Source organism: Lycorma delicatula, chromosome 1 (genome assembly GCF_047948215.1).
Source record: "Lycorma delicatula isolate Av1 chromosome 1, ASM4794821v1, whole genome shotgun sequence".
Classification (NCBI taxonomy): domain Eukaryota; kingdom Metazoa; phylum Arthropoda; class Insecta; order Hemiptera; family Fulgoridae; genus Lycorma; species Lycorma delicatula.
In genome coordinates this window covers 197,802,468-197,826,985 of record NC_134455.1, presented here as the reverse complement: position 1 = coordinate 197,826,985, position 24,518 = coordinate 197,802,468, and the positions used below count along the sequence as shown (strand labels likewise).

The following is a 24,518-nucleotide window of genomic DNA, read 5'->3' as shown; positions in this document are numbered from 1 at the left end:
TATTTATTTATTTTTATTTACAAAATAACTGTTTGATCGTATGAAAACTCAAAATAAAGAGTAAAAAGGAAATTCAAGACGTATCAAATAATAATAGATAAACCTACACGAGCCTGTATTTACAAATGGAAACCGGTTTTGATTTTCTTTTAATTGCATTTATTGTAGTTCGCTTAAATAAAATGAATTGTAAAGTAATCTTACGATACATCTGGTAAGGCGTTGCGACGCACGAATACTCTCGACGGGTCACCTCAGTAAGGATCGCTTGTCCCAGTTTAAGCGGTGGTTACCATCTAGAATACTATTTTTTCACGCTCCGCCTCTTTAAATCGGTAACAGTAAACAGTAAGAAAAATAAACATTAAAAAGCTGTATTTTAATATATTATAGCATATAAGAAAATACTACTTATATAAAAATAATTCTTTTTTTAAAAATATTATTGTGATTTGATGTTTCTATATACATAAAAAAAAACCAGTAAACATTTTAATTGCTATAAAATAGTATGTAATACAGGTTTTATCCCTAACTAATTACGCGCTACAAAAAAAAATACTTAGTGATAACTCATTTTAGTAAATAAATAAACCATTACCTGATCTAAAAACAGACCTCAAACTTTGAATTTCTATTAACCTGTCTACCATTCTATTTCACGTTAGTTCTTCGTAATAAATTTAAATTTTAAAATTTTAAGAATAAACCTAAAAATTATTGCTTTTTAAGTACATCCTGATAAATTAAAAATTCTATTTTTACTTTTAAAAATATTAGCTACTCTTCTGTAAAATAACTTTATCTAATTTTATTAATATTGTTTTTTTCTAAGAGTAGCTCTCTTTTGGAAGTTCTGAGTTAAATATAATGCATCAAATTCATTAATATTTTATCTGGACATTTGACCCAGTTGCATTTGATCCAATACTATCTACATACTAGTACATATCATTTTGCATGCATGTGTGAGGTTAAGCATGCGCGTGTTGTAAAAATTTTGGAGAATCTCTTTGGAAGTAATTTTTCACAATTTTTAAACAAGTTGATCGAAAAAAACATCACGCAAATCGTTTAAGTTTGTCGATCAATAAATTCTCAGTTTAGAGGCGTTTAGGTAATATAGTAAAATATCTATTTCGACGCCCCGCTACCAAATCGATTTCTTTTCCTCGATTAAAATTTTATCGATGTAAACCCCACTTGTAATCAGTATTTCAGGCTGTGAAACTCGTTTTATTTTGGATCGATTTACTAATTATATTTGTTTATATCGAAGTCGGGAATTCTGTTTTCCGAGATTTTACTGGACTAAAAGAACTTAAGAATACAGATATAGTATTTTAGTCAGAGATTCGACATAGAAGTTGATTTAGAAATCAACAGGAAAATATGTTTAAATTTTAAAAATGCTTGAAAATCATTAAACTCATAAGTATGGCTAAGAACGATCTGAAGAGGTGCATTAGGTCAAGTGTTATTAATAAAAACTGAATAATAGTTTAGTGAATATATAGCGGTTTTAAGGACTTCATTAAAATAGAGAACATAAATATAATCTGCATTATAATAAATCATTAAATAAAAAGAGTTGACTTTGAACAGGTTAAAACTATAAAACCTTGTTATTTTTTTTAGTTGTATTAAGAATCATATCTTCTTTATGGTTAAAATATATATTCTTTATGAACAGAAATTTATAAAATTTTAAATCGTATTCAACAATTTAAAAGATTTTTAAAACGAATAAGGCTTTTAAGTAGTGATAAACTAATAGAAAAAATGAAAAACTTTACTATTTACCAGTGGCTGCAAAAAATATGTTAAAAAGAATACGTTTAGAGAACGTTTTTCTTTCTCTTGGTGTGATTACATCTCGATTCCCCCCCGAGGGGAGAAGATCCCACCTCGTAGCGTGTCCGGTCGCTACACCACCCCCTCCGTTCTTAGCCAGCAGTGGCTTTAACGGAAGACTTATTCTCGCCCTCAAACTGATTGCGCACCACAGCTTACAGTTCAGGCCCCGCAGAGATGCCACCGATGCAGATGTCCCAAGGGACATCTACATCGGTAAAAATTCACCCCGAGATAGATTTACATGTTTATGCCTTCAGAATGAAGACAACGGACACCTGCAGCTACCACGTCGCCCTCAAGAACTAAGCTAGGAAACCTAACCGCGGAAAGAAGACCCCGCGCCTAGATCCTACTATAAAGAGCCACTTTCTGAATGTCTCAGATCCGCACTAACAACCTCAACAATAAACTTCCCACTAAAGTTTGTACATCGAAATTTAGACCTAGTTCCCTTAAGAACCCCGCTTAATACTCTAAATGAGTTTCTATCCGACTCCGTTCCGGTCTGCCCGGGAGAGGAGAATCAACGCCTACTCCCATACAGCGCCATCGCGGAGTCCCGCGTGACATTCACCACCTTTCGCAACCGCCGCCAAGACTCCCCTGCATACCACCAAAGCAGCACCCAGGGAAGCCCCACCGACAGTAAATTAGCTCATTAATGCCCTCGTCAGAGCGCGACCGCACCCACCGGACAAGAATACTCCCGCCCGCCGACAACGGCCGCAACTCCGCCGACAGCCTGATTCAACGCATACCACCAATACATCTAACCGAGGCACGCTGCCTAAGCGCCTACCTTCAGCCAGTCAACTGCCCAGGCGGTCCCTAGCCACCCAGGTTCCTATCAGCTACTAGATCCCTTCGGCGGTTCTGCTCACGGCGAGGAAGCGAAGGAAGCCAGCAACTATTTTCTACTCTCTACGAGTCCTCCAGTTGACTCGTAGATCCAAAACAGAGTTTACTCTCTCGAGTTCCCTAGTAACTCTGGTACGTTCAGCTTCGTATCGGGAACATATGTAGAGGACATGGTCCACAGTGTCATCGACCCTACAGTCCGGACAGAAGCCGGAATCAACCAACCTAAACTTAGCCAATTTGTCCCTAAATGCACCATGTCCTGAGAGGAACTTAGTGGTATGCCGATTGGGGGATACCCAGCTAATCGCTCGCAACTCTCTAACATCGGGGAATATACCATGCGTATAACGACCTGTCAAAGAAGTGTTCCACCTATCTTGCCAAGAGTCGAAACCTTGGTCTTCAATCTCACGCATACGCCCAGTAGTAAGAAGGCCAGCCTTCCTAGCAACATACCGCTGGCTACGTTCCGTAGCCGAAATATCCGCAGGTTTGATGCCTGCGATCACAGTCACTGCCTCTCGCGAGACAGTCCTGTAACCACCGACAACCGCTAACAGAAGAAGACGCTGGGCTCGTAAAATAATGTCCCTATAGCATTGGTGTTGTAAACGATGAGCCCAGACGGGCGCAGCGTACAACATAATGGCCTCACAGACGCCTTTATAAAGAATCCGCATGGTACGGAAATTCAACCCCCAATCGGGATGGACCACTCTACGGACGCCGAAGAAAGCATCAACTGCCTTCTTCGCCACATACTGAAGGTGCTCCTTGAAGAGAAGCCTCTCATCAAGGATAACACCCAGATACTTCTGAAGAGTGACATACCTAATAGAACGACCGTCCATCACAACCCGCGGATGGCGAGTTGCAGCTAAACGGCCCTTCAAAAACATCATAGTGGTTTTCTCCGCACTGAAAACCATCTTATGCTAAAGACTCCACAACCGCAAAACCCTACATGCCTGTGCCGCTCTAAGCTCGATCTCAGCACGCGAATTACCCTCAACCAGCAGCAGCCCGTCGTCGGCATAAGCCACGACGCAACAGCCACCAGGCAAGCGCAGCCGCATGAGAGAGTCAAACTCGATGGTCCAGACGAGTGGACCTAATACACTGCCCTGCGGACATCCTTTAGACAGGGTCTTTCCTACTTGCGAACTACCGTCACGAAGGACGACAGTTCTGTCGCTTAAATAACTCGAGAGAGTCCTAATTTCTTCCTGCGTGCAACCACGCTTCTGCAATTGGAACAAGGCAGAGGGCCACCACAAGTTATTAAATGCCCCGGGGCATTTAATAACTATGTCCAAAAAGACACCGAGTACTCAAAGAGTACTACAAAAAGACACTCGCTGCTGGTGTGATTACAACCAAGATCCTTATTTTACAAAACAATAGACTAATAAAATAAAAAATAAAAATAATGTAGTGAATTTGTACTGCTGAGCCACATAGCCGCATAAAGTAAATGACAGATTCCTAGGTTTGTGAAAACGTTATTAACTTCATAAAAAATTTATTAGCGTTGATGCAAGATTCAGAATAAAATACCATAAAGAGAATTAATATAATTTTATGCTAATATTTACAGCCAAGGACACATTTATGTTTATTTTGTTAAATAAACATATTATGATAGTTAACGGTGTAAATACAACCATATTGAAGAAGCTAAATAATTGAAGATTGAATACCGTAGGAATATTAAAACACAATAATTTAAAATTTCCCCTTAAGTGCAAAGTAGTTATTTCATTATTTTTTTTATTTATTATTTAGAAAATAATGTAAAAGAAATAACAAACTTTTAAAATTTCATACTCAGATATACAATCAATATATAATTAATAATTATAGTACAGGAACTAACTTAAAAATAAATAATAGTAATAAAAACAAAAATCTGTAGATCGTTATGAAAAAAGTCAGATTAAGAAAACAATGAATTTATGGAAATTACGTTATACTAGTGTGTTTACAAAGATACAATCGTGCAGTATGATTTTTAGGAAGATACTGAAAAAGCAAACAATGACCATTACTTAATTTTTTAAGTAAGTTTATATGAGAAATATTACATTAGTTTTGTTTGCTTTTCTATATAATGATAGGTCTGTATTATATACTATCAGAGTTTATTTATTATGAAAAGTTATGTTTACAATTTTTGTATTTTCAGTAGTTATAAAACACTGTTTAGGAAATGCCAAACCATAATATTTTTTCAAAAAACCTGTCATAAAAAGAGAAAATAACAAATTGATTCATATTAAAAAATGAGATCTGATTAAATTATAAATCTCCTTGGCGGAGTGGTAGCGTCTCGACCTTTCATCCGGGAGTTCCGGTTTTCAGTCTTGATCACATGGAATTTTTTAACTTAAAACATTACTGAATGTTTTACTGTTTGATTTGTGACTCTGTAACAGAGAATTAAGAATGCGGTTAGAACGAATTTGTTTACGGTATTTTATTTAAATATTCGTACAAATCTATTTTATTTTTATAAACAATATCGCAGACGTAACAAATACTATTTTGTACAATTAAAAATTTTTACAAAAATTGTCATATTTATCACGAAGCATGAAATACCTATTATTTATTTTCTTCATTTAAATAAATTTAAGATGGAAATTTTAAGAGAATACATAAGTTAAATTGAATCAAACGTTTTAATAAATCGATGATCGTTGATTAATTGAACTTTGAAAAATATTCTTTTATTATTGTAAGTTTGTTTTTTTCTTTTTTTCCAGTAAAATTTCGATTTTCTTGTTCCTTAGATATAAAATTACCTACATAAATGTTGTTAGTACAGTAAAGAAAAAACAACGTTATTTCATGCTATATTATTGGTATTAGTTTTTTTTTTTTTTTTAATATTGCACAACGTATCTCATAAAAGCCGTTACACATTCCCTCCAGGAAAGGACCCTTTCACTTGCTCAAATAAATTACAATTTGATAAACTTATAATTACGTTCAAAATATTCTAAAAAAAGAGAAACTATTAAGGTTTCTGCAACAGGCGCTTAAAAAGTGTAAATAATGGAATTTTTGACACTCAAAACTACAATTTTTTAAAACCAAGTTTTCTTCATAATCAGTAAACTTTATCTTTTTTCACGGTATATTTCTAATATAATATTCAGATACGAATCGCATTCTTCCGACAAAAAATATACTGTTTGGAAAATAGGCTGCAGATTTTTCCACGAAATATTTATATTTTACGTATTCAAACAAAGAAAAACATACAGAAAAATTCCTAAGAAACCTAGAAAATATAGAAATTTATAAAATGCTGAAAAGTTGGTTTTAAATAAATTAACAACTTTGATCTTCCGATAAGTCAATAACTACATGCGTTTTCTAATAATATTTTCCGTTTCAAATCCATTAGTAATCGTCACAACTAAGACAGTCTTAATTACAGTAGCACGGCTGTAATTACTCTTTCTATTTTCATAATTTAAAATAAATTTAAGTGAACGGTTATTTAACGATCTAGACGTAAATCTATTTACAACAGTTAACGGTTGTTTGAAGAACACTAGTGAATATTTTTAGAGAATCTTATCCAGAGTATGCTTTACACTCAAAATAATAATACTAAAAGCCACTTATTCGAAACAACTCCGATGTGAACATAATAGCGACTTGGATATGAAATAAGTGTAAAATAATATTATCGACTTATTTTGCACGGGTATATTATAAAAATACAGAGAGGACAGATTTAACCACTTGTCAATGAAGAATATTTTTTTTATTATTATTACTGTTCTCTCAATTATTAAATCATTTCTTACAAAGTTATTATATCTAACTTCTTCTTAACTCAGATTATTACATATTACACGATTGTAATAAATGTTTAAGTATTTAATGCAATTGCTATTTATAGATTTTATTTGTATGTATAGTATATCTGAATATATTACGTCATTTCTGTATATTAAGGTTACATATGTCTTTAAGGAATTATTTTTATATTTTAAAGTTCTTTAAGACACGTGACCATCATTTGGTGGCTGATCAAATCATTAGTCTCGTATTTTGTTAATCATAATTTAGTCTTATATTACTATGGTTCCTTAATAAATTTGTACTGGGGTTCTGCACCTGCGCTACATTAGTAATTTATTCATCTCATGCTTTGGCGATTTTATAACTTTTTTAATTATTAAAAAGTTAGGTTTTCTGCCATTTTGGGGTCTTAACATTTGATTTATAAAACTGATATTTATTTACTTTATGAATTTTAGTAAACCTTACATTAGTGCGTTTAAACCAAATTGATACCTTACACCGTTATTGCGTAATAATTTTAACAAAATTTTAATTTTGGCGACCATTTTGAGGTTAACCCGACCGCCGATCGCATGCATTAGTGTATTTCTATAATCCTTTAACGATGCTTAATCTGAATCCGAAGTTAAAATCAAAATCCGAGACTGTTCACACACATACATATTGAATTCAATAACGAATTCGTTGGTTGAAAAAAATTACTCTATTCTACGCAGGCCTTATCTTAGTTAGAAATTGATAAAGTAAATAATAAAAACACAGAAACTGTACAATATTATTCACCTAAATCTCAAATATACACACACACACACACACACGTATAGGAACATTCTTATTAATAAAAAAAATTATTATACAGCAGATAATATAATTTTTATGAATGATATGCTTATATATATATATGGGTGTGTGTGTGTGTGTGTGTGTACAAGTATGTATTTGTTTGCTTGTTTACAAGCCGCACAATTCTAGGTGATGGGCGATGAATTAAAGAATTCCGATCCTCGCTCCAAGTGGCTCTTTTGTAACTGGAAAACCAGTTACAACATGATGCAACATTAAACATGTTGCTTCATGTTTAAACCAGTCTATCCAGAAAAAGCGATCAGTTTCAAATTAGTATGTTGTACACAATTTTCGACGAAAATATCCCTGTCAAACGGATGAGGCTCTCAAATTATATACTTTGGTTTGTAAACTCTAAACAAAACAAATTATAAAAAAATTCAAGATTGGTGCGGTCTTCGCAAGTACTATACGTTAAAATACCCAGAATCAGTTGTAAACAAGATAAGTTGCACATGGTATAATCAACTGATTTCTTTATTTTGTTATAAAACTGAAAGATGTAAAGAAAATCCGGCTTCTTGAATAAAGTGCAGAAGAAAAATCTCAGTTTTTATTTAGTCTGATGGAATGTTAAATTCAAATGAGATCTAAGTTTTTACGAGTATATTATGTATACACAACGCAGAATAAGGTGTGCTACAAATTGTTTATTTATCAAAAAGAAATAAAGCATTATCTATTCTTCCTTTTAACTTGAAAGTAATGATATAAAAACAGATATCTTTGTGGCCTAATTCAAAGTTACATTAACAAAAGATTAGTACAATGGAATACCATTTCCTATTGTAATTAATCCAAAGGTTCAACATAGCTCGTATTTTACTATCACGTCAAGTAATAACGAAAACGCTTTCTAAACGATGTCAAAAATATAGGCTACCAGTAAATACATCGACACACCAGTAGCATAAAAAAATGTTTTTTACTTCTTTTCATTTGCTTTACCCTTTCCCCTCTTTTTCTAGGTCGTATCAACTAGTAAGGTCATTAGCGTCTTTTATGAGTTGGAGTCGACTAGTTATAAATTTTCCAGATTTAGCCGAGAATAAACCCGGGACTTCGATGTTGCAGACAAGCTCGCCAACGCCTGATCCACCATAAAGATTTTGTTTATGTTATTACAATTGAGACGATATGCATGCAATTTGAAAAATATGTTTTGCCAGAAAAAAAATTTATTGTTGATCTATCTAAAGATCGACTCTAAGTTGTGTACAACTACGGGGAATACAGTTACCAATCCCTTGTTCAGTGCCAACCCTTTGAGATCTAGCATATTCGGAGGCGGTAAAGCCCACCTAGAAATGGCACTACGTAAGCTACTTAAAATTGTTTTTTTTTTTTTTTTTAAATTTACTTCCGTTAAAAATTTAACTGAGGAGAATTCGACTAAAATAAAAGGAAGAATTTGATTTTTACTATATTTTACCTTTCTTTCTTTTTCCTGTTTAGCCTCCGGTAACTACCGTTTAGATAATATTTCAGAGGATGAATGAGGATGATATGTATGAGTGTGAATGAAGTGTAGTCTTGTACATTTTCAGTTCGACCATACCTGAGATGTGTGGTTAATTGAAACCCAACCACCAAAGAACACCGGTATCCACGATCTAGTATTCAACTCCGTGTAAAAATAGCTGGCTTTACTAGGACTTGAACGCTGGAACTCTCGACTTCCAAATCAGCTGATTTGGGAAGACGCGTTCACCACTAGACCAACCCGGTGGGTCACTATATTTTACCTACAGGTAATTTATAAAAATGCAATGGGTAATGAATAAATTATTCAGCTATCTAAGGAATTAAACAAAATAGAACTTTTCTTTTAATGTGCTGATGAGTAACACTATCAGCTCAGTGGGAACATAATAGGAAAACACTTCGTTTTTCACTTTTCGTAATATGGAAGAGAAAGCTTCTTATTCTTGAAAACAGTTCTGTCATTTCCGACAATAACTTTTGAATTATATCAGGTAATTTTCAACCTTACGGCTATGGCACTTATGTTTTTATATTATGTTAATATGTTTCTATAAGAAAACGTAATACCTCATAATAATTGAATTTAAGCAGAAAGAGTTATTATTTTATCGCATCTGAAATCTTTAAAATTAGTCATACGAGTAAAATGTGACGTTTATTAAATTCATGGAAACATGCAGAGCATAAACTCTTTTTGAAACTAATGTATAGTTTATCCAATGTAAAATTCAGTACTGCCCCTACAGTTTAATTGGTATGTAGGTCTTGCTTCCAGTTTACATTGGAAAACTTGTAAACCTTCCTAAAAATGAAAGAAGGAAAGGATTTTTCAGTAGGTACTTAAAAATTTTCGATAAAGTAATACCAAAAAGATCTGGAAGCACCCATATACAAAGAAAGCTTTAATTTATAAAATTATTATCTAGAAAAATGGAAACCAAATTTGGTCATTCTAATGATAATTAATCAAATTAATCCTCGAGTTCATGATTTGATCGATTTATTGTAACGATCAAAATAAAATATAATGTATGAGCTTAAGATTGGTTTTTTCAATTTGGAATCCGTAAAATGTTAAATTAAAAAATCTTCTAAGCCTTTTTTAAATTGAATTTATTTTGATATTTACTTTCAGTACATTTATTTGCTATATCAATTTCCACTACTTACAGTCTAGTTCGAGTAAAAATATTAAGAAATATTAAACAGTAAAACTTTCTCGAAATTTCCTCATATCAGCGAATAGAAATCTGCTTTATAAAATTGTTTGTAAGACATCTTTTAATCACTTTTCAATTCAGATTTTCTATATAAAAAATTTATACGTTAATGCTTTAGAGAAATATACATCTATGGAAGACTAAATCTTGCCGATAAAGGTCGATGAATCTCTCTCTTCTTAGAACGGTTTGGTTTAACAATTTTAACAGTTAGAGGTAACTCTAAACACTGTTATTACAAGCAATTTTCTATTTATAATTTTAGAAAATATAAATCTGAACCCGATCATTCAGGTAACTAATGTTACCTGAATGATCGGGTAATACTTCCATAGTAATCTATGGAAGTATTCTTTGTTAAGTTATACATTTGTACAAAAGAGAACAAAGAAAGATTGATGATGATGGAAGAAATGAAACAAAAAATACTCAAACAACATCCTTCATAAAATAAATTCAGTGGACCCGCAAAAAAAAAGTAAAATTCATTTTAAACGCAATAGAATTTCAAAGAAACGACTGGGTAAGTTACATCGATTTTAGTTAATATAACACGATTCAGAAATGTATCACACATTGAATTTAACTATATGCGCGTTCCTGTATTTTTTAACTTCTCATTTCCATGTTTTAAGATGAATTACCTGTAAATTGAATTAGAGGAGAAATTATGTTTTAACGAGAAATTTGGAAAAATATCGCATGCTTGATAAGAACCCTTAAACCCAAATTTTTCAGGGAGCTGTCCAGTGCTCGTAAAAAAATTAAAAAAAAATTGGAATGAACTATATTAAAATTGAAAAAAAAAATTCAAAGTGGTAACTTAAATTACTTAAACTAGAAGAGAAAAAATATATTAAGCATTAGTAAACACTGTACTAAAATTTATAAAAAAATCCTACCTTATTTTAATGACAAATTTTATAGAAACTAAAATATATTCCTTGTCATTATTATTATTATTATTATTATTACCCTTATAATTATTATTATAGTTACGTTATAATAAATTTGTAGAGTATTAATCAACTCTACACATTAAATTCATCATTAACCGTATTTACAGTTATAATTGATAACTAAGGGGGTTATTAATAGCTTTCTATTAATATTACAACATATAAGGAGAGAGATGGTAGGCCGACTATTATCACACTGCGGTCTAATATGTGAAAAAACTTCTGTAAAGGGATTTTACTCTATTAGTTTTCTATGAATGTATACTGGTATAAAAAAAATAATAATCCATAAAAAGTTATTTTATTATCAAACATCCATATAATTTGCATTCATAGACGATTAATTAACTAACGTTAAATGAATATATCGTGTACAAATAACAATTTTTTTTATTTTTGCGATCAGATTTTTAAACGATTACTTTTATTAAATCAGCTTTAAAGGCAAAACAGGCTTCCGTGGCGCGAGTGGTAGTGTGGCCTTTCATTTGGAGGTCCCGCGTTCGAATCCCGGTTTAGCATGGCATTTTCACACGCTATAAAATTGTCATTTCATCTCATTCTCTGAAGCAAGGTTTGTGTATTTGACAAATCTTTTCCATTCTTAGAAATTGTAAAATGAACTGAAATACAGAAATAAATCTTCTTCTAGTATCGCCGATTTTATCCATCTTTTGATCTCATGAAATAACTTTTTGATTTTCTCTTCCTCCAGTATATTCTTTTACTGTTTCACTAAATTATTTCTTTCTTTCCTCTGATTAGATATTCTTGGTCTTTTTCTTTTCCACCTCCTGAAAACCCGTAAACTTCTAATCTTTTTCCTAAAAGTTTCTCTTTCCATAATGAATTTCTTTTGTCTTTTATCCATTTTTAAGCTGTTTTGGCATTAGAGTTGAAATGTTCAAACATTTTCTTAGTATTTCAAATACTTTCTGTCCTCATGAATTCGGTTAAGTATCCATAAAACAGTTCTCTTTTTTAAAAGCTTTTATTTAACTCGCTTTAGGAATAATCAAATCTTGCAACTGCTATATCTTTTGATCTATCGTATAAAAATCAATGAAATTTGGTACACGTATGTAACTTCGATGATAATACAGCACTACGGTGTCGGAATTTGATATAACCCACCCCCACGCCACCACCAATACTTATTCGAAAACATTGTTATAAAAACTACGCCACGCTTTTATTTAACTAAATATTTTCATTAGTTTTAATTTTAAAATTTTATAATTATTACATTTTTTTTATTTATTGGTTATTTATTAGATATTTATATAATTTATTTTTTACTTTTCAGTGCATTTTTATATTTGTTAATATATTATATTTTTTTGTTTAAAATTCTCAATTTGATTTAATTCTTATTTTTTAATTTTTGGAGGGGTTTTCTAATTTGTTGCCTTGTTTATTAATGTTAGTTAATATTAATATTAGTTAAATAAAAGCTTTTTTAAAAAATTTTTTTTTTGTATTTAACCGAGTCTTTGTTACTTCTTTTTTTATATCCCTTTTTTTCTTTTTTAGGTCACAACCGTTTTTCACAATTTTCCTTTCTTTCTTTACTGATTTCCCCATTTCTCTTATCCTTGTTAAATATAAAAGTTCCGTTGCATGTAGAGATATATAAGCGTTGCATATAGGTTTGATAACTGTATTGTATGTCTAATTTTTGCTTTTATAGATTTTTTTTATTGTACATTTCCTTCGCCGATTGAAATGCTAGTTCTACTCTTCTAATTATAATTTTATTAAGATCTTTGTCTAATACAGTTATGTCAAATCCAAAATAGTTACTGGGCCAATAAAATACTAGGAATGTGAAGTGAGCCGCAATACAATAAAAAAGGGCCGGCTGCTTTTATAAGTAAATTTGTTTAACTTGCTTAACAATATCTTCCAAAAAATCAAAAAGTTTTTAATTTTTAATATAATATTATTTTTTTTATAACAGTGTTTTTTTATCAAATTTCCCACATAACTAAACTTATTTTAATTTTGTTTCTAAGATAACATTTCTTTTTAATTTTAATTTTCTAAAAATTAAAAAAATATTTATTTTCAAATCATATTGTTTTTAAAATAAAAATATTTTACAATGTGTATGTTTAGCATCAATAAGTCTGAAACTGTAAGACTATAGGAGCCATCTATGAATATTGTGTAAATAGTTTAATATAAAAAAATAGCCATGAAAACTGCATTACGCTATTAAACAGTCATAGCTATTACACATAGATTTTCAGTTACCTGTATAAAATATAATTTTTATTAGATTTTTTTAATGCATAAAAAAGTATCAATGTAAAATCTATAAGGGCTACACAAAAGGAACAACTGTGCAGTATGTGGCCCACGAGCCGCAGGTTGGATATAGCTGGTCTAATGGTTTTTCTGAATTTTTTCCCGTACATAATTACATTTTTCTACTCGATTGATCTTTCCATACTTTGTATTTAAAACCTTAAGAAAAGTTTGTACATTGGTCATAAATTTGGTTTATCAAAGGATTAAGTATTTGCATAGCAGTTTTTCCTGCTATTTCTTTTAGTAAGTTTCTTAATCTGTCGCTATTTTTACATTTTCTGAAAAAATTCACTAAATTCTTTACAAACACAAAAAAATTGACTCCAAGATTTTTTTATACCTCAATATAATCTGTTTGCGTATATTTTTTTCTTCTGATCTCTTTTCATTCTCTGGTCAATATATAATTTTTTACAATATATAATTAAATAGGACTCTGTTTATCAATTTTTAATCAAGTAAGAAATCAATTTTATTATTATTTAATAATAATAATCTATTCTATATAGGATTACACAATAAAAAAGATTTCATTAATAAAGACTAAATAATAATCTGAAATACACTCATTCCGGTAAAAAGAAAATTCCGAGCTTCCAGTCAAAGAAGCGGCATTATCTTCGGTAAATTTAGTGCAAATATTTATTAAAATTAAAAGAATAAATTTAATTTTAAGATTTCAATGCTTAAAAAACTGTTAATTAAACTTTAATTCAGATAAAGCTATAAAATCTAATTGCGTAAATACCTAACTAGGAATCACGTAACATTAAACCATAATACTGTCGTAATGTTCTCTTATATTTTGGTTCGTTTGTTTAAGGAAACAATGACATTTTTTTCTCATCTCTTGGAAAGTTACACGGAAATAAATAAATCTATATATCTTGCACGCTAGGATACGGAGGCAGTCTTGCGGCATTATCGTTTTAATTACGCTGAATATACGTTAATGTTTACTCATTCTAATACACATTTATCTTATTTATATTTAATCAATCAGTTACACTGTTTCATAAGTAGAAATATCAATGTAACTGTAAAAATCAACTGTTTTATGTACATAGAAAGTGTTTTATGTATTACAGAATAAAAATGAGAATAAACCAGGCTGAAATATCAAAATCTGTGGTAAGCAGTTGTTTTATTATATTATATTATATTAAATGTAATATTCCAAACCTAAAATTTACTTTTAAACCAAACACATATTTCGTTGATAATAGATTTTTAATTTTATAACTCCATAAAATTGAAATTGAAGTATAGAACATATTAAAATACTAACATAAAAAAATAAAAATGATAAAATATAAATAACAAATTTTTTCATAAATAAAGTACTATAATTACTGATTATCGTCACTATGTTTGAAGGATAAATTACAGATAAAAAAAACGAATGTTTATTTATTTTTGTTAATATATTTTACAATGATTGCCTTTAGTATGAATCTTGGTTTATACACCGCTACAGGACCACCCTAGGCAACAAGGTTACTGATTACCCCAAACATATTTGGATTGACAGTTCATATATAAATTTATCTCAATAATTTACAGTAAGTGTTAATTACAGTTTGAGTAAAGTCAAACAAAGTTCCAAAAACCTGACATGCGACCGTAAGATCTAGTTTGCACTACAGACTAAGCAGTCTAGACAAATTACTTCGAAGTATGGAGCTAAATGTGAGAGCGCATAATTGAGAATCTTTAGTCAGGATTCCCTGCCGGCTATCCCAGGCTGCTCCACGACAAATCTGTTTGCTTCGTTATAATTAAGCCTTAGAGAATGCATAGTACAGGACAAATATGTTTTAATTAATCCGCCCTTAACACTTTCCTCCCCATCAGTTCAATTCACCGATCCGTTGGGTGTGCTAGACCTTTTTGTAAACAGTTTTAATTAAAATAGTATAATTTATACAGTATTACCTATCTATTATTATTGGTTATAATTATATACTTATTAGAATCACCTTCAGTCATCAAGATCTCAAATGTTGAAATCAACTAAACAGAGAAACGGCCTGCTATATTCTGTATAATAAACCTCGGAAGAAATATCCGGATTTTAATTTTTTAAAAAAGGATCGGAATGGAACAGTAGAATGTTCCACGCTGTTGCTTCTACGATATCCATATCGATAGAGATAGAAAAGTTGTCTGACTTGTCTTAAATATGCGCTATCCTTAGGTCAAAATTCCAAAAAAGAAAAAAAAATTATTTTGCACGTGAGGAGGTGATAGTTCCCGATTAACTTAATTTTAATCTCTTATTTTATTAAAACATTTTACATTTTCTTGTAAACAACCACGTCAGCTTATTTTAATTAATCAAGAGTCGATAAGACTCATGTTTTAGTTTCATAAACATGCGCTCATATTGTATTTTTTTAAATAAATAATAAATTATTTAAACGCAGATAACCAATGATTATTTAACCAATTTTATAAAAGTACCTTAAAAAGATAACATTTATACATGGATATAGATACTTGCCAGCCTTCTATTGACACGGAAGTGCAATTAAAAACGCCTAATAAACATTGAAAATTCTACATAAATACGTATATATCCGCTCACTCTAATAACTAGTTACGTTACAACAGTATCACGCTTGAGAAAATAGTTAAGAATAGTGAGGAGTAATGATAAAAAACGACAAAAAATACAGACATATTGTGATATTAAAAAGTTTATTTTCCAAATGAATAACTATTGAATATACCTTTAATGAAAATCGAATGCGATAATTAAGTCCATAACACTAAAATTTTTGCCAAGAAAAATGTTTAATAAATATATAAAACTTCGATTTAGGAGTAAACACCTAGATAAACTTTTACCACTTTAATTTTACTGAGTAAATATTTGAAACTTCTAAATAAAATTTCACAGTATTTTTAAAAATGCAACATAGTGTCAAAACAAATAATATTTTACAACTGAGAAATTATAAACACAAAAACAATATTTATATAATATTTATAAAAATGTGAAAAAAATTCATTTTCACAATTTCAAATCGACTCTTTTTAGTTAATTAATTTTTTCATAATTAATTAATATTGTTATGAGTATTGCTAGTTAATTTAGTTAGCGATTAAAAAACGTTTTGAAGATATAATAATTGCTAACGGAAAGTAAAATTAGCAAAAACTTAAGAAAACTGGCGTGAAAACCTGGTAATAGAATAATAATTGTAATGTCAATAAAAACATATTGGAGAGCGTATCTTTATTCTTAATATAGCTAAATTTCTGTTGCGGTTATAAAAGTAGTGTTTTAAACGGGAGGGATTTATGTCGGTATCTACTAGTACAATGTAAAGAGAAAGCAATCCACTACCACAGAATTGCTAAATCATGATTGAAATTTTCTGAATAGTGAACAAAATCATGAGAAAGAAATAATCCTACACATTTATGACTTTTTGCTACAGAAAATAAATTAAATTTTCTATTAAAAAATAAGCTATTTTTTTATACCTCAAACTGAATACTTCGGCCTACGAGAAAGAGCCTTCCTTATTATGCTTCAATTACCATTTTTAATATATTATTGAACCTTCCAAAGAAAAATTTTCTCAACAATTTATTTACGAGTAAAATGCAATTAAAAGATCTTCTTTTGCGGAAACTAATATTAGTCTCGAGAACTTGTCTGAGATAACGGTAATTAAACAAAATCTGATTTTTCTGCATCCCATTTTCAACGTTACATAAATATGTGCTGAAAATAATTTTCAATTGCGCTTTCTGAATTGTGAATTATTTTGTAACATTTTTTTTATATTTAATGTATTTACGTTAACATTATTTCATGAGTTTAGTTCGTATTTAAATAATTAATCTGGACTTCTATTTTTTTTATATTTGAAATTTATTTTGACGTGATCTGTATAATTTATTTTTATATGTACCTATAAGAATTATTTAATTATTATTTATTTTACAAGACTTATTTAGTTAAATACAATCTAAAAGCATCGCTTCTAAAAATAAACGAAAACATATTAACGGAAATAGATACGTGCAAAAATACCGGCTACATGAAACAAATAAAAGTAAAATTTCGCATCACAAATAATGAGTAAAATACACTCTTCACTCTTAGTTTAAAAAATCTAATTTCTTTTTTATAAACTGTTTGAGATGCAAGAAACCTTGTTCACTTTTCAAAAAAAAAAAAAAAAAAATGCGTTTCTATTAAAATACTATAAAAACGTAAATGGAAAGTTTTTTTTTAAGAATTTTCTTAAATTTATAAATTAATAAAAAAAATTATTACAATATAAGGCTCTTAGATTAAATTACAAGAATAATTGACAACACTCGCCTTTTTTCTTTACTTTCGCTTATATAATTACCTAACAATAATCTTTTAATTGGTACTTCAGTTAATATTAAAATCAATAAACTGAAGCTTGTGAAATTCGGATCAGAAGTGTTCAGCATTTCTTTATCGTTCATAATATCACGCCATAAATAGACAGTAATCTTCTGTATGTAAAAAGTTCAACAAATTTTAAGCTACTTAATTCAAATGAAAGAAAATGGAAAAACTGTCTGCATGTAAAGCGGAAACATAATATTTTTTATAATAATCATATAGTAACTGTTTGTATAATATTCACTAGTTTTTGTTTTTGCGCGTAAGACGGTCTTCTAACTTATGAACTTTATGAGTTATTAATGACTGATTTTAATTAAAAGAAGCGCAATCTCTACACAAAATCATAATTTTTTAATAGTTTTTCTTACGTAAGATATTTTTCTTTTAAATTGAAAGGATAAAAATATGAAATGTTTACTAATTATTATTTTGATGAACGCAATATTTTAAACATATTAAACATAGAGCTAATAATTTTCATGCTCCCAGTAACGTAATAAATTTATTTTTCCCCAAAAATTTGTTTCGATTTGTTATGATTCATTAAAATTATCCTCATATACACCCACTTGCGTACAGAATTGTAGAGATTATACGTACATGCTGTACATTATTTAGGTATTCACATCTTTCTAATACACAAGTCGGCTAAAAAAAACGAAGCGAATCAAAATTCTTTTTTTTTTGGCTTTAAAAAAACAATTTTTTTACATTTTCTAGGAGATTAAGGAGGTAAAAATTTTTTATTAAAAATTATTCGTCAAGTCATCGAGAAAAGAGCAACTTCTTTTGGTTTACAGATGATTTTATTTTTATTGATGATATTTTGTAAATCAAAATATTTTGATTACGTATACAATTCATGAAAAGATACAATAAATCAGAATAAGCGCTGAAAATGATATGTTTAGTTTATTAATAAGCCACTGCAGTATTATATAAACAATACATTAATATTATTAAATATTTTTGAAAATACAAGAAACAGCATAAAATAAATAGATTTAATCCATTTAATAACTTCATTATTTTTGCTTTGTTTATCTATTACGACAGAGTACTAATAAAAAACTAGTATGCAATTACCTGAATTCCAGCCGTCCAAAACGTGGTTAAGGCGACCAGTACGGTCGCCCAATGGGGTTGATTCATTTCACTTATCCGGAATCAGTAATCTGTAACAAATATTAAATAAACATTAAAATTAACTGTTTCTATAATTTTGGAATAAAAAATGAAACTTTATTAATAATTATTTTTAAACCTGTAATAAATAATCATAACGGCTACAAAATAAGTTCAGGTTGGTAGTATTTGAAAATATATAACTTAATATGTTTTTCTTCTAGAGTGAATTACGTAATGGAAGTACCACACAGGTATTTTCCTTCGGTAAAAAATCAAAGCTTACATTTACGTACATAAACCTAAATCAAATTATCACAGTAAAATCTAATTGTAATAGAATGTGACTGTGAACCACTTCAAAACAACTGTAGGCGATCCTAGATTAAAAATCAAAATGAATAAATCGTGTGTAATACACGTGAATAAACGTATTTTATAAACCGTGTTTATAATACACTTTAAACCAGAATAAACCGTGTTTGAAATTCTATAAGCATTTTGTACCATGTTTACTGAAAAGAAAATGAGTAATGAAGAGGTTTCCTGTAATTTTCTTCACTAAGCTAAATATTCTGTCTCATGTTAGCATGTCGAGTTAATCAAAGTTCAGGTAATTTTCAGCTCTAAAACAACAATTTTTCTTCGTGTTTACTGTAGAGACCGGATCCTGGATGAACAATTAACATCATTGCTTTCAGAAAATGCAATGATCATTGGATTGAGCATATTTACAAGTTTCTGACGCGATGTGTATAATGTCCATTCAGAGTATAATATTTATATATCTATTTTGGTCCATCGTATATTTTAGAAGGTTTACATGTATCATATCCTTAAAAAAGAAAGAAAAAGATGGTTTAAAAGAAAAATTACTTTGTCCTTTTAGGTCGTGACATGCTTTTATGTACGTTTGCTATATTCGGTTAAAGAATCTAGTATAATCCCCTCAGAAGTACAACCTGTTATGTTTCATTGAATAAATACTTTACACAACACTCAGTTTTATCACTACTAATTTATAGAGTTTGTTAATTTAACGATCAATATTATATGTGCAGTGAATATTTTGGTTACTAAAAAATAGTAAAAATAATATGTTATATAACTAATTTATAATTTTTATTTTTATTTTCATGAGTAGAAAATAATCGTGTCTTAATACTCAAACGAACATTTTATTTCTTTCAATTGTTATTATAACATATTTTTTAAATGTTTTTATTACTTTTTCTAGAGATAACTGCGACAAAACGTATTTACATAAAAAAACGTAAAAACTGTTTTTTTGCAAAGAAATAACTTTATGTACTCTTTTTACTTCCTTGTACGAGGTAAAGGAAATAATGTGATCGCGAAAAATTTCGGTTTTCAGATTTCAACGAAATATCCATTTTGACTAGTTTCGGCCTGATGTCTATACGTACGTATGTATCTCGCATTACTCAAAAACGATAGGTTGTTGAAATTTTGGATTTATGACTGTTGCGCACCTCTCCTTTTGATTGCAATCGACTTGACCAAAAATATCCAAAAAAGCCCAAAATCCAAAAGAACTGGATTTTGGACTTTTTCTTTACTGCAGCAATAAGCCCTCATTGAGAGCTTTTCAACGGTATGTCATAAATGATCATTATTTTCATTGGTTCCAGAGTTATAGCCAAATAAAATTTGAATTAATGAAATATTTTGATCTTACAAGGAGAAGGCACATCGGTTCGAATTCGTCTTCATTTCTTTTTAACTTAAATATATTGATTTATTAATAATTTTTAACTGGTGATTGTAAAAAACTTTACAATAAATAATAATTTAATAATAACAATAAAAAAAATATGTAAAAAAATCAGAAGTTACTTGTGAAATAAAATTTTATGTACTTTGTACTTTTAAAAATGTGTATACGTAGTGCAATAGGTGTACAAGGAAGTCACGTGGTTTCCATATCAAATTTTTTTAAATAAAGTTTCATAAAAAATAAAAGTTTCGTAAAATTGCCTATGTACCAATAAAATATGTATACTTGCAAGTTTTGTATCCCATTAATAGCGACTTTTCCACATCTTGCATTATACAGATTCAAGTTTTTTCAACAATCTAAGTCTTACTCCATAAGAAGAAGAGCGAATAAATTTATCCTAAAATTTTAATTTTAAATAAATTATTTTCTTTACTTGTATATTTTTAAGTAGTATATACGCTTTTTTTTATGAAATCGACTGATATATGAGATTTAGTATAATCCGGTGTAAGTAAGCCATTATTTTCATTCAGGGAAACAAGCAGAAAGCTCTATTGGAATGAAAATTAAAAATTGGTAGAATTTACTTTTAAATTTCTTATATTAGGCGACAAATAAAATAAATCATATTAAACCTTAAAAATAACACTTAAACTAAATTAAAAAAAAAAATAAATAAGAAAAAAAAGAAATTAAATAACCTACAAAAATAATAAATAAAAAACTATTGTTGGTAGTTAAAGAAAAAAAAGTTGAACTGAAAATAATGCTATTAATTAAAATAAAATTTGGTTGTATTTTTTTTTCAAGTAAATTTCCATTTTTTATTATTTTTCACTGTCCTTTGTTTTTACCTTTCCTAATTTACAGAGTCAAATTTCAATTGATTCACCTAGCTCACTGGTGTCAGCGAATGAATTTCATTTGTAAAATCAGGCTACAGAATAAATTAATTTCTTTTAATACTATTTTTACGTTACTTCACTGAACGGTAAGAGACGGTATTAAAGAATTACGGTATTCAAAAAACAGTATAATCGATAGCCTTTTTTTAAGCAAAATTGTTGCTTCTAAGATCTAAGAAAATTCCTCACTTTTTTATCTAAAAGATTTTTACATTTTTTTTCGAAAAACAATTGCTTCCAATAAATCTTTTAGAAGCAAATTATATGGCTCTTTTGTTACTCCCGTGTATTTCGAAAGCGAGTGGTTTTACATTCTGTAATACGAGTATATCGTTTTCACATTTTGTCACGCTGATTGACGAACTAAGATCAATTACATAATCGTATGCTTTAAAATATGAAGGAAAAAAATAGGTGTACCCCCTTAATATTTTGTGATTCCTTCAAATATTTACTGAGAGTGTATAATGTTTAAGATGCAGTAAATCTGTAGAAGATAGCCTAATAAAGTGTTTCGTTTTATATAATTTTACTACGTTAAGGTGTTTAGTGAGCGAGTCGAATAATTAACGAATTTCAGGATATGTGATTTAGTAGTATTTATTTGAGACTAATCGATACCTACACACGTAGCTGTGCTAACGCTATGCATGTAAAGCGATTAGGGTTTGATCTACTGACTTTCCGTACAGAAAGACAAGCTCTTATCAAGCGTTAGCTCAAATTAACTTCAACTTGATTAATTTTAAATTATTTAAAATTGTATTTTTATTAAAATCAAATCCTATAAATGTAAACCGTTCAAGATATGTTATTTAAAACAAGAAATTAACACAAGCGTACACAAAATATAATTAGGTTACGATTTGAAATTTTCCAATTAACATTACAGTGTATATGCGTGCATTAAAAATATATTAAAATTGAAATGTAAACATTTTATCTTATTTTTAATCGTAAAAGTCGTATTTGAAGTGTAAACATGATGGATATGAAAAAAAATATTTGTCGTTCTAAATATAAAATAACTTTTGGATAATATTTGTAAGTGAAAGGGTTTCGTTCTTCTGTTTTCACGCCGGTGCTATTAATTCTATTACTTTGCTACTTTGTTTTTTTTTTTGTTTTTTTCAATAAGCAGATAAAATTAATCTGACACGGAATATATTTTTACAGTATTCTTAAATACTCTACAATAGTAACGGAATTATAAATGCTCTATTTTAAAAGTTATATGAACTTAACTTCTTAATGTATTGTTTTGTGGGCACGTAAATATTATGTAACCGTAAAATATTAACCTCTCCCTCGCTCTCTGCTTTTATTAATGAGAAAATACAAGCCCAAACGCAAACGTATTACATGCAAAAATATGCCTACGTAAGCGGGCGAAATATACATTTATTCTGTTCAATTAGTTATTCTGACGTAATTTATTTTCTTAAGAAATAAGAAATTAGGAACAGCTAATCATGTAATAGAAGAATAAGTCTGCGTGAGTACATGCAAGGATCACGGACGGTTACCGCGACTTAGTACAGGTGTAAGTACAAAGGATTACACTTACCGATTCGCAATGGTCCCATCAGAACCTCCCATAACATATTAAAACCTAATGAAAGCGAGGTGTTTTACAGAACATCATTCGATGTCCTATACCTTAACCATGAGAGACTCCCACGTCTTACGCTGGAATCGGTGGTATTGTCAAGAAAATTGTTGCGCAAGTTGCTTTACTATTAACAATATCCTCGTAATAAGGTCGCTCATTAATCTATATACTTCTCTCCCTTTACTTATGTAATTCGGTTGAGATATTTCAAAAGAGCCAGTAAATCATGCGCAAATGTGCAACAATCTAATACACGACGTCAATTAACAATCATTAGTCTTTTTAACGAGAACCGGACGTGAGACGTGACCGGGAGATTTATTCATTTATGTATTCGATCGCCTAGTTAAGAAATTTTCACAAAATTTGCCGTAAAAAGTAATAGTATGATATATAGTTTGCTTTAAGGATACCTATCGTAATTTGTTTATAATGGTTTGACCTCGACTCTGTCAAATAAGAATAAAGGAATAACATTTTTTATTCCTGAAATAGTTCAAACGAAGAGAGGTAATTTTTTCTAATTAATTAGAATTACAGTAAATTACTGGATGATCAGCCATGTAAATGTTTATTCAATACTAAAAGGTTGTTTCCAGATACGGGTCTGCTAGTTTTTAAACGCCGAATTTCAGTCTTCATACAAAAACGGATCCACTTCATTTATTCAGTCGAATAAATAAATTCATGATTTTTTTAATTAAGCCTAATAAAAACAGAATTTAATTTTTGATTACATTTGTAAAATTTATAAATTAATGGTGTGAAGGTTACTTATTCTTCTAAGAAACAAATTTTTAAATATTTATGAATAAAAATAGTACTTATTAAATAATTATAAAATTAAAAATGTTTGTGAAGAAATTTGGCTAACGGAACACATCCCAGAGGAATGGAAGAATGGAATATATCCGCTTCACAAAAAAAATGATTTAAAACAGAGCCAAAGAACTACAGAGGAATATCACTTTTACTAGTTACCTAACAAAATTTTAAGTAAAGCACTACAAAACAGAATAATCGACAAAGCTGAGAATTATTTAGGAGAATATCAGGGTGGTTTTCGCCAGGATGATCCTGGACTGAACACGCCGTAGATCCTTCTATTCAACACTGCCTTAAAAAAAGTATTTAGAGAATAGAATAAAGAACTGGTTAAATATCAAATCTCAGAACCCGTACAGTTAGGAACGCCTAACGAGTATAGAAGAAGCAAAATTAAAAATACATCTACTGGCAGAAAACAACAAAAAAAAGGTTTAGAAATGTCCTACGAAAAAAACAGAATTTATAACCAATAATAAAAATTTTGTACAAGAAATAATCTTTGAAAAAGGACAAAAATACTCAAAGTAGGCGAATTTAAGTATCTT

At 29.5% G+C, this 24,518-nt stretch overlaps 1 protein-coding gene across 2 annotated transcripts in view; it reads right to left on the bottom strand.

The window, feature by feature from the left end:
* Positions 1–24,518, bottom strand: part of uif (sushi, von Willebrand factor type A, EGF and pentraxin domain-containing protein uif) — a 382,421-nt gene that overhangs the window by 279,451 nt on the left and 78,452 nt on the right. For both annotated transcript variants that reach the window (XR_012756945.1, XM_075370063.1), the window contains exon 2: positions 18,849–18,937. Coding sequence is in view for 1 of the 2 variants with exons in the window: in XM_075370063.1 (XP_075226178.1) it covers positions 18,849–18,914 (66 nt within the window). In the remaining variant the exon portion in view is untranslated. The remainder of the gene's footprint in view (positions 1–18,848; positions 18,938–24,518) is intronic.